The 12,259-nt window shown below is 42.5% G+C and overlaps 1 protein-coding gene across 6 annotated transcripts in view; it reads right to left on the bottom strand.

Annotated features, from left to right (window-relative positions):
* Positions 1-188: 188 nt before the first annotated feature.
* USP33 (ubiquitin specific peptidase 33) overlaps positions 189-12,259 on the bottom strand; it is a 102,296-nt gene continuing 90,225 nt past the window's right edge. For all 6 annotated transcript variants that reach the window (XM_053247933.1, XM_053247931.1, XM_053247928.1 and 3 more), the window contains 2 exons: positions 12,145-12,213; positions 189-1,286 (listed from right to left, as the gene is read on the bottom strand). In XM_053247933.1, coding sequence (XP_053103908.1) covers positions 1,129-1,286; positions 12,145-12,213 — 227 coding nt within the window. In that variant the 3' untranslated portion in view covers positions 189-1,128. The remainder of the gene's footprint in view (positions 1,287-12,144; positions 12,214-12,259) is intronic.

The following is a 12,259-nucleotide window of genomic DNA, read 5'->3' on the forward strand; positions in this document are numbered from 1 at the left end:
CAGCAACACTCTCAGTCAACAGTATTTTAAGTATACAATTTCACTCAAGGCTGAATGTGTTTTTAAGGCTTCTCCACTCAAAATGGGCCTTGTCTTTCAATTTTTGAAACTATATAAAATATCACAGCAGCAAACTAATACGTATATCCAATGTATGATTCTGCACCATGCTTGAAGTTCAAACACTCTTATGTTAGCATTTTAAAGATTAATTTTATTGAACTAGCATTTAGTAGCATTGCTTATATGGCAGCAATAGTCAGGAAGAAAAAAAAACCATTAGGGAGACATCCAGCATTTCAATATGAATAATCCAGAATGATTTTGCAATCTTGCATTGTGTATTCATTCTACATCTGACATAATAAATCATGCCAATGAGCACTTCATAACTGTACAGATTTTCCACATGAAACTATTGATGCAATTAATTTAAAAAGACTAGAAAATTCATCAAGTGCACTAGCCATTAACATACGCACCATGCTTTCAAAGCAAATAATCCTAAAGACTATGGTTTTGTTCAGTTACCGATACTATAGGTTATATTTTATATATGACAAACTTATCAGAAGATTTAAACAGTAGGCAAGTTACTTACATCTGTTGAGCAGAACAATGTTTCATTTCAATCATTCATATATTCGACACTCAAATAAGAAATTTTTTTAGTTCATTATGTTTTTCTATAGTGCAGTGCAAATAAAAGTGAAACCAACTTTTCCTGAGTTTTCATAGGACATTAAATCCATTTTCTTACAATCTCACCACCATCTGCTTAAAGTATGTGCCCTTTAAATCTAGTGTAGTCAAAACTTGATTTAACGCAGCCCAGAAATTGAGCAGAGATATTGACAGGAATGGTTAAATCCTTCATCCCTAATTTGCACACATACATTTCTGTAGGACAGGAAAGATACAATTTCAAGATGAGACCAGTGTCTTTGAAAGGCTATAACACAGTTTTAGAATGTGACTATTATAAGTAGTGATTAATTCCACAGATGCTATAATGCCCAATGTCCTGTCTCTTTAGAGGGAAAAAGAGAAACAGCAAAACAAAAGCAATCTTGGGAATGTATGTTAAGTGGAAGGAACTCCATACGAGAAATCATCCCTGTGATGTGGCTACAGACCACGAGTTTCTAATTCAATTTTATCTTCTGTCTGTAATGGTTCAGGTTCAGTTTGAGCAACAAGTGGCCGCAGTATGATTTCTGGTCCTCCCCCATAGATTGACTGGAGAAAGTTCCAGGTTTCCTCTGAAATCTGCCCAGAATCAGCTCCTGAAAAACAATTATTTTGTAAAGATATAGTTCCCATTAAAAGATCTTAAATGCTTTCAGTTTTTGCTCAATAGGCAGATTATTAATGCTGGCACAGTACACAGGCAGCTGCCATATACACTGAGTTAGACCACTGGTCAATCTAGCTCAGTATTGTATACACAGATTGGCAGCGGCTTCTCCAAGGTTGCAGGCAGGAATCTCTCTCAGCCCTGTCTTGGAGATGCCAGGGAGAGAACTTGGAACCTAAGATGCTCTTCCCAAAGCGGCCCCATACCCTAAGAGCAATCTCTTACAGTGCTCACATGTCGTCTCCCATTCAAATGCAACTAGGGCAGACCCTGCTTAGCAAAGGGAACAATTCATACTTGCTACCACAAGACGCAGTAGTGCCAGTGCATTTAATAAGAGTCATTTCAACATTCTGCCATAAACCCTGAACATTCTATTGGAAATAAAATCAAAACTGCCTCTCCAATTTGCATGAAGCTTTGCTGACATCTAAAAACTGACACAATCCCTCCAAATCTGATGGAGATTAAGGAGCACTTTGTTTTTCGCAGGGGTTCCATTCTGGAAACACCTGCAAACAGTGAATCCGCAATATTTAAGTACTGAACAAAAAAACTGGGTTAGATTCTGCATTCAGTTGGCACAAGTGGCTGGGACACTTAAGGGGTGTCCCAACCACTTGTGCTGCTTCCTAATGACTCCCTATACACCCATTGGTAAGCAGGGAAAGTGGCCATTTAAAAGGCGTGCAGGGAGACTAGGAAGCCATGTGAGTGGCCAAATGGCCACCCCCACTGCCTCTTTAAACATCAGAATGCTTAAAAGAGACATGGGGAAAGCACATGGTCACTCACACCCCTCTTTAAGCCTCCTAGCGTGCCAGAGGCAGCACACGTGGCTGGAAACTGTTATTGTGGAGGTAGAAAACCACGAATAAGCGAGACCACCCCTGTGATAATTGAATTAATATGCTGGCAGGGGGGCTGTGAATAGGTGAAACGGCAGTGGGTGAATCCATGGAAAACAAGGGTCTCCTGTATGATGTAGAATGGCTGAGATTCAGCAGTTTAAAAAATGGCCCTTAAACCCTAGAAAATCTGGCTACAATGTTGCCCCCAGATTTATTTATTTGATTTCTATACTGCTCTTCCAAAAATAGCTCAGGGCAGTTTACACAGAGAAGTAATAAATAAATAGGCAAGAAATGAGGCGCCCAGGCCAGGGAGCTCTTGTCCTCAGCTCTTGAGAAGACCAACAGCCTGAGACAACGTTTTATTAATCTGCTATTTGCTTCTTTTAATATTGTAAACCACTTTGGGTGCCTTTGTCAAGGCAGTATAAAGATGTAGTAAATAAATAATAATAAATAAATAAAGATGGATCCTTGTCCCCAAAGGGCTCAGAATCTAAAAAGAAACATAAGATAGACACCAGCGACAGTCACTGGAAGTACTGTGCTGGGGGTGGATAGGGCCACATTAAAAGGTGCCTCTTTGCCAAGTTAGCAGGGGTAATAACACATGATTCATTGTATTTGTACATGATTGTTTTCAAATGTCCCTTTAAAAGCTGTTTAAAAAAAAAATTCAGGTGTATGCTGAAGCAAAGCTATGTTTTGAGGGGGAAAACCAATCCAATATTTCCTGAGTGACTAGCCTCTGAAGTCCCCATAGTAACAGGGTAAAAATTAAGGACTCTGATCAGCAATTCTGTCCACCGAGGATTCTGAAGCTAGAGTTGGGAGGGTCAAGTCCTGGCAAGTTCTCAAGAGTGCTTTTCTGGTTCTGAACGTAGCTGTTTGATAAGCAGAGTCTAGGAGCACTCTGGCGCTTTTATAGTCAAACATTCTCTTTCCTCTCCCTTTCCTTTCCTGAGCTTTTGTTTTCTCCCTCCTCTGAGGCAACAGCAAGATGATGGGCACATGAGGTGCCTTGTGAGGGAATGCAAGGTGGCAGCAAGCTGGTAGTGGGGTTTGCAAGGGCATGTGAGGCAGAAGCATATGTACTTACAAGGGCACACGAGATAGTAGACTGCCTTTGGACATGGCGGTTCTGCATCACAGGTATACAGCCGCCTATGAGCAACTAAAATTATGGCTTTGAACATCAGTGTTCTACATCAAAGAAATACTGCCTATGAATATGTAAGCTCCATGTAGTCAGCAGGCTAAGAGCCACTGTTACACTTCTCTTCCCCACAGTACCCAATCAGGTATGTGTTTGTTTTTAAGTCTAGAGATTCAGTAATCCAAAAACCATCAGTTTAAGGTGACAGTCAAGATGCTTTAAATTTTCACCCATGCTCTAAAAAGCATGGACAATTGCAAGTTAAGGTGCCCATGTTAACTTCCATGCCATATAAGCTTTAAAGACTTTGTACTGTGTCTCCATGCAGTCACACTTTGTCTTGGTTTTGGGATGCATGCATCCCAACACTGGGCTAAGGATGCATGCATCTAGGCAGAAATTGAACAGCTGCAGCTTCCCCAATCATTTGCTAGTGAGATTCCCCTGATGAATTTCTTACCGATGCATCTCTAGAAGGCACTCTACAAAATATCTGCAGTCTATATGATGTGGCAGTTAGGAAGGGCACCTCAATTTGCAATTTCCATGCTTTTTAGAGATGAGTGAGAATTTAAAGCGTCTTACCTTTCATCTTAAACTGAACTTTTTGGAATTACTGATTTAATACTAAGGCCCCAATCCAGAAAAATGCAAGCACAACCCACTGTGAAAATAGTATTAGCTGGCGCAGGATAAAGTATTCAAGATCTTTGTAAAAAACCTAATCTAAGTTTGCATGTACTCCTTCCCCTATTACAAACTATGGTCTTAGCATTTTGTTCTATAACTAAATGTTTAGAATGAAGACAAATTTGAGGAGACGGAGAGCTTCGACACACAATCAGTATTGCCCAGGAAGTAGCCTATACCAGGTTAGTGCAGGGGTGGGACATGTGAGTGGCACCTCCAGATCCCGTTAACCCCATGCATGTACAGGTGGTGGCCAAGCCCATGAGTGCCAGTAGTCAGCCTTGCCCTGCCCCAGTGGGTTCTCCACACACCAGTGATCTGGTGAAACCTCAGTAGTAGGCCCAGCCAGCCCCACACTAGGCCTTAGGAGCAACGTGGCTGACACTGCTGGCTCGAGAACACTTGGGCAGCCTCAGCACTAGGCATGTATATGAACGGTCCAACCAGCGGTTTGGGGGTTACCTTTAAGGAACCGGGAGGATGCTCTTACACACACACACCAGCACATTTCCCCCAAGTCAGATTGGAAGTAGCTAGTGCACCTGCGTTTCCCGGGGCAGGGAGAAGAACACCATCCTGGTCCCTTAAAGGTAGCGCCTCCGCCCCGCACACCATCCGAACCTCTAAACTAGTTTGGCAGTCTGAAAAAGGACCACTGAACTGGTTCGGGCACATCCCTACTCAGCACTCCTTGGGGGACCTGTACCCCCACCCTGATGCAACTAATGGCTGAGTTGGTGCCCATGGGTCAGTCCTAGGAGCCCATTCACCATGCATTGCAGGGGCAAGCGAGGGTCCCCAATGGCGTGCCTTCGTGGCCACCTCTCACCTTGTCAATAAAGTAGACTGCCTCCATGGCTGGCAAGAATTAATTGTGCACCCCCTCCCCGCTTTTTTTTTTGCTGATGCAAAAATGTGTTCCTCAGTGTGCTAGTTTTTGGAAAGGAGGAATGAGCCTCTAAGAATCTCTTTTTAGATGATGATGATGATGATGATGATGATGAGGCAACCTTCCCTTTGCCTTCACCTCAAAAACCCAAATGCCGTTTAACAGAAAAGCAACAAGAATTAAAGCAAAAAATAACTGAGCACATGAACCAAACAACCACCAGGGTTCGACTTCCCGCTCTAAAAACAGTTGCCAAAACACAACTTGCTCAGGCATTAAAAGATGTCAATGCTGCACTTGCAGAAATAACAACCAATAATTTGCAAGAAACAAACCAACTAATGTACAGTGTAGCAACATAACAACACAAGAGCTTGGATATAAGATCAGTGGACCTGTAAAAAAAAAGAAAGTAGTACATCACCTAAAGGAAGATTAGGTTAGAAAGTAAAATCACCAGGTTTAGATCAGATGCTAGTAAATTGAAAGATATGAAAGACAAAAAGCTGAAGAATGAAAACACCAAACAGTATCTAATCCAAAAATACCACCTAGATTCAAGGAAAATTAGAGTCCTGGAAGTCCTGGAAATAATAAAACAGCAAATAACAGCAGTGTCAAAGAAGATTAGTAGATACAAAGCCAGAATCTCCAATTCCAATCGAATCAGAGACGTTTCTACCAAAGCACAGAAGGAGAAACTACAAGAAATGTAGAAACACCAAATAAAGAAGAAACAGTGCAATTCTAGGGTAAATTATGGGACAATCCAATAGACTATAATTTAAAAAGCAGGCTTGGTGAAAGAGGTCAAAAAATGTAACCAACAAATGCAAGATCTAATAATAACACCAGAATTAATAAGTGAAAGAGCAAAAAAGATTAAGAATTGGACTGCACCAGGCAACGATGAACTGCATGGCTTTTGGCTTAAACACCTAACAAGCCTCCATAAACAACTATCAAAACAGTTCAATCACATTTTGCAAGGAGGTGGTATTGAACAATGGCTAACAACTGTGAAAACTCATCTCATAATGAAAGATCCAGCAAAAGGTGCAGTCCCAAGTAATTAAAGACTGATAACCTGCCTGCCAACCATGTTCAAATTATTAACTGGAATAATAGCAGATGAAGTGATGCAACACTAGCAGATGAAGTGATGCAACAAACAGCTTCCAGTTGAACAGAAAGGAAATTGCCCGAACACCAGAGGCACAAAAGGCCAGCTGCTGATTGACAAAATGATTTTAGAAAACTGCAAGAGAAGAAAAACCAATCTAAGTGTTGCATGGACTGACTACAAGAAAGCCTTCGACTCATTGCCTCACACATGGATACTACAATGTTTAGAAACAACTGGTGTCAGCAAAAACATTCAGATACAGGTGAAACTCGGAAAATTAGAATATCGTGCAAAAGTCCATTAATTTCAGTAATGCAAATTAAAAGGTGAAACTGATATATGAGACAGACGCATTACATGCAAAGCGAAATAAGTCAAGCCTTAATTTGTTATAATTGTGATGATCATGGCGTACAGCTCATGAAAACCCCAAATCCACAATCCCAGAAAATTAGAATACTACATGGAACCAAGAAGACAAGGATTGTAGATTAGAACAATATCGGACCTCTGAAAAGTATAAGCATGCATATGTATTCAGTACTTGGTTTGGGCCTCTTTTGCAGCAATTACTGCCTCAATGCGGCGTGGCATGGATGCTATCAGCCTGTGGCACTGATGAGGTGTTATGGAAGACCAGGATGCTTCATTAGCGGCCTTCAGCTCTTCTGCATTGTTTGGTCTCATGTCTCTCATCCTTCTCTTGGCAATGCCCCATAGATTCTCTATGGGGTCAGGTCAGGCGAGTTTGCTGGCCAATCAAGCACAGTACACTGTATACTTTTCAGAGGTCCGATATTGGACAGGTTAGCATTAGAAGAGGTATTTTCCAAGGAGACTCACTATCCCCTCTGTTTGTAATCGCCATGACTCCACTTTCACAAATACTAAACAAAACAGGCCTCGGATACCAAACATCTAAAACATCAAGTCAAATAAACCATCTTCTGTACATGGACAATCTGAAGTTGTATGGAAAGTCCCAGTCAGAAATCAAATCACTGCTAAACACTGTCTGTATATTCAGTAGCGATATAGCAATGGAGTTTGGACTAGACAAGTGTGCTGCATTAATAATGAACAGAGGAAAAATAACAAAAACAGAAGGAATAGAACTGCCCAATGGAAGCAACATCAAGAACTTGGAAGAGAAAAAACATTACAAATACTTGGGCATTCTCCAGGCTGATAACATTGCACACACTGAAGTTAAAAGAAAAATTGGAAGTGAATACATCAGGAGAGTTAGAAAAATCCTCAAGTCCAAACTCAATGGCGGGAACAACATACAAGCCATAAACACCTGGGCTATACCTGTTATCAGATACACTGCAGGAATAATAGACTGGACCCAGGCAGAGCTAGAGACACTAGATCGTAAGACCAGGAAAATGATGACCATCCTTCATGCTCTACACCCCCACAGTGATGTAGATAGGGTATACCTCCCTCGCAGCTCAGATGAAAGAGGAATGCTGCAAGTCCATCAAATAGTAGAGGAGGAGAAAAGAGGCCTTGAAGAATATATCAAGGACAGCGAAGAAGATACACTTCAAATGGTCAATAACGAGAAACTATTCAACACCAATGAAACCAAGCAGGCCTACAAGAAAAAACATGTCAGGAACCGAGCAGAAAAATGGAAAAAGAAGCCACTGCATGGTCAATATTTGCACAATATAAGTGGAAAATCAGACATCACCAGGACCTGGCAATCGCTTAAGAATGGCAACTTGAAGAAAGAAACAGAGGGTTTAATACTGGCTGCGCAAGAACAGGCATTAAGAACAAATGCAATAAGAGCCAAAGTTGAAAAGTCAACCACAAACAGCAAGTGCCACCTTTGCAAAGAAGCAGATGAAACTGTGGACCACCTACTCAGCTGTTGTAAAAAGATCGCACAGACTGACTACAAACAAAGGCATGACAAGGTAGCAGGGATGATACACTGGAACATCAGCAAAAAATACAAGCGACCTGTAGCCAAATATTGTTGGGACCATAAAATTGAAAAAGTTGTAGAAAACAAAGATGCAAAAATATTATGGGACTTCTGACTACAAACAGACAAACATCTGCCACACAATACACCAGATATAACTGTAGTTGAGAAGAAAGAAAAACAAGTTAAAATAATTGACATAGAAATACCAGGGGATAGCAAAATAGAAGAAAGAAATAGAAAAAGTCACAAAATACAAAGATCTACAAATTGAAATTGAAAGGCTGTGGCAGAAGACCACCAAAATAATCCCAGTGATAATTGGTGCCCTGGGTGCAGTTCCAAAAGACCTTGAAGAGCACCTCAACACCATAGGGGCCACAGAAATCAACATCAGCCAATTACAAAAACCAACTTTACTGGGAACAGCCTATATTCTGCGACAATATCTATAATAACAGCAACAACATTGATAATAAAATTCAGCCATCCCAGGTCCTTGGGAAGGACTCGATGTCTGGATAAAACAAACCAGTCAATAACACCTGTCTGACTGTGTAAACAAGAAATAATAATAATATGATCTCCACTGAGACGCCCTGCCCAAATGTTGCTTCCAAGCCTGACCTCCAACCCTTCATCGGGTCATGTCAGCGGGCCCAGCCTCCCCAAGTGATGGACCATGCACAGGGGGGGCGACCATGTTTCCACAACAAGTATTTCTATCCCGCCTTCCCGCACATTTGTCCAAAGCTGCATACATGGCAGTCCAAATGACTCCCTGTACCCAAAGGGCTCCAAATCTGAAAAGGAACATAGGGTTGATGCCCGCAGCAGTTACTGTAGGGATCCTGAGCGGGGGCAGGATGGGGATAGTTGCTCTTCTCCTGCCACTCACACGGGAGGATCACTTAGAAAAGTGCCCCCTTGCTCAGATGGTAGGGGTTCACAGTAGCAGATGGCCAAGCAGACGTGCTGGGGCATAGGCACCAGTGGACCCAGGGCACTGCTTCTTCCGCTTGGAAGTGCCTGCGGAAACCCAGGGGGTGCCTGTAGCTTTCAGCTGACAGGTGGCGCATGGTGGCAGTGCATGTGGCACCACTGCATGTGGCATCACCAGTTGCTGGGCAGTCTGTATGGGGCTCTGGTCCACTGAGCTAGCTTTGCAACTATTTGCACCTCCTGTCCCTGAGGAACCCACTGGTAGATAGCACCACATAACAGAAAAATCTGTTGCATCTGCAGAAAATTAGTCTGGATGTTGGCCACTACCCTCAGCAGAATGGATTTTGAAGTTTGTTGTTTAAAGTGGAAGCTGGTAAAGGTGAAGAGAAAAAAACTTCAGGCTCCAAGACTGTGGCCAAAGCATCCAAATATCTCAGACGTGGCAAACAACTGTGGCAAAAATTTAACATAAGAACATCCCTGCTGGAGCAGGCCCAAGGCCCATCTAGTCCAGTATCCTGTTTCACACAGTGGCCCACCAGATGCTGCTGGAAGCCTACAGGGAGGAGTTGAGGGCATGCCCTCTCTCCTGCTGTTACTCCCCTGCAACTGGTACTCAGAGGCATCCTGCCTTTGAGGCTGGAGGTGGCCTATAGCCCTCCAACTAGTAGCCCTTGATAGACCTCTCCTCCATGAAGTTATATAAACCTCTCTTAAAGCCATCCAGGTTGTTGGCTATCATCACATCTTGTGGCACAGAATTCCACAAGTTGATTATGTGTTAAATGAAAAAGTACCTCCATTTGCTGGTCCTAAATTTCCTGGCAGTCAATTTCATGGGATGACCCCTGGTTCTAGTGTTATGTGAGAGGGTGAAGATTTCTCTATATCCACTTTCTCCATATCATGCATGATTTTATAGACCTCTATCATGTCTCCCCACAGTCGTCTTCTTTCTAAATAAAATAGCCCCAGGTGTTGTAGTCGTACCTCATAAGAAAGGTGCTCTAGACTCCTGATCATCTTGGTTGCCCTCTTCTGCAACTTTTCAAGTTCTACAAGGTCCTTTTTTAGATGTGGTGACCAGAATTGTACGCAGTACTCCAGGTGTGGCCACACCACAGATTTGTAGAAGGGCATGATAATATTAGCAGTTTTATTTTCCATCCCATTCCTAATGATCCCTAGCATGGAACTGGCCTTTTTCACAGCAGCCGCACACTGAGTCGACGCTTTCAACGAGCTGTCCACCACAACCCCAAGATCCCTCTCCTGGTCAGTCACCAACAGCTCAGATCCCATCAATGTATACTTAAAGTTGGGGTTTTTTGTCCCAATGTGCATCACTTTACATTTGCCAACATTTAACCGCATTTGCCATTTTGTCACCCACTCACCCAGTTTGGAGATATCCTTTTGGAGCTCCTCACAATCCGTTTTGGATTTCACTACCCGAAAGAGTTTGGTATCATCTGCAAATATGGCCACCTCACTGCTTACCGCTACTTTTAGATCATTTATGAATAAATTAAAAAGCACTGGTCCCAGTACAGATCCCTGGGGGACCCTACTTCTTACTTCCCTCCATTGTGAAAACTCTCCATTTATACCTACCCTCTGTTTCCTGTCCTTCAACCAGTTAGCAATCCACACATGTATTTGTCCCCTTCTCCCATGACTGCTAGGTCTCCTCAGAAGTCTTTGATGAGGAACTTTGTCAAAAGCTTTTTGGAAGTCCAGGTATACTATGTCAGCTGGATCAGCTTGATCCACACACTTGTTGACACTCTCAAAGAACTCCAAAAGGTTTGTGAGGCAAGATTTACCTTTGCAGAAACCATGCTGGTTCTCTCCCAGCAGGGCCTGTTCTATGTGCTTTACAATTTTATCCTTGAGGATGCTCCATCAATTTGCCAGCTAACCGGCCTGTAATTTCCCAAATCGCCAATGGATCCCTTTTTGAAAATCGGTGTTACATTTGCTACTCTCCAGTCCTCTGGTACAGAGCCTGATTGCAGAGCTAAGTTATGCATTTTAGCAAGGAGGTCAGCAATTTCACATTTGAGTTCTTTGAGAACTCTTGGATGGATTCCATCCGGCCCTGGCGATTTGCTAGTTTGTGGTTTTTCCAGACAGTTTAGAACATCAATTCGTCACTTCTATCTGATTCAGTTCTTTAGCCTCCATCCCCCAAAAGCCTGGTTCAGGAACAGGTATATGCTCAGTATCCTCTGCTGTGAAAACGGACGCAAAGAACTCATTTAGCTTCTCTGCAACCTCCATATCCTCCTTAATAGTCCCTTTCACTCCCTCATTGTCTAATGGTCCAACTGCCTCCCTGGCAAGTATCCTGCATCTGATGTATTTAAAGAAGTTTTTCTTATTCCCCTTGATGCTTTTAGCTAAATGTTCCTCAAAATCTATTTTTGCCTCCCTTATTGTCACCTTGCATTTCTTTTGCCCGTGTTTGTGTTCCTTTCTGTTCTCTTCATTTAGACAGGCCTTCCAATTTCGGAAGGAAGTCTTCTTCCCTTTTATGGCTTCCTTGACTTTACCCGTTAGCCACACTGGCATCCTACTGGACTTAGTGGTACCTTTCCTCCTTTTGGGTATACAATCTAACTGGGCTTCTAGAATTGTGGTTTTGAGTAAACTCCATGTATTCTGGAGGAAAATTACTCTCCTAATTTTCCCTTTCAGCTTTCTTTTCACCATACTCCTCATTTTGGAGAAGTTTCCTCTTCTGAAATTCAAAATGTCTGTGTTAGACTTCCTTGGTGATTCTCTCCCCACATGTATGCTGAATTTGATGGCACTATGGTCACTGTTCCCTAAATGGTCGTCGACATCGACATCACGCACCAGGTCCTTGGTGCCAAGTCCAAGGTCACCTTCTCTCTGGTTGGTTTTAAGACCAGCTGTTCAAGGGCACAGTCATTCAGCGTACCTAGAACTTTACCTCTCTGTCATTACCTGACTGTGAATTTACCCAGTCTACGTGTGGGTAACTGAAGTCACCCATTATTACTGCCCTGCCTCTCCTTGACGCCTTCCTGATTTCCTCCTGCAACTCTCAGTCACTGTCAGCATTTTGATTTTCAATTTGTCAAGAACCATACACATACACCACCATGGTCAGAAAAGGAAAAATGCTGTATGGAGAAGAAATAGTATCAGTTGTTCCATACCTTGTTTCAGAACAATGGCACCACATTTATTGACAGCAATTTGGCTATTGTCAATGGGACCTGGAGGATCTAGTGCAATAGAAAAGTGTGTTAGAATTTTTGAGAAGAATGGCAG

This window comes from Hemicordylus capensis, chromosome 4, assembly GCF_027244095.1.
Source record: "Hemicordylus capensis ecotype Gifberg chromosome 4, rHemCap1.1.pri, whole genome shotgun sequence".
NCBI classification, from domain to species: domain Eukaryota; kingdom Metazoa; phylum Chordata; class Lepidosauria; order Squamata; family Cordylidae; genus Hemicordylus; species Hemicordylus capensis.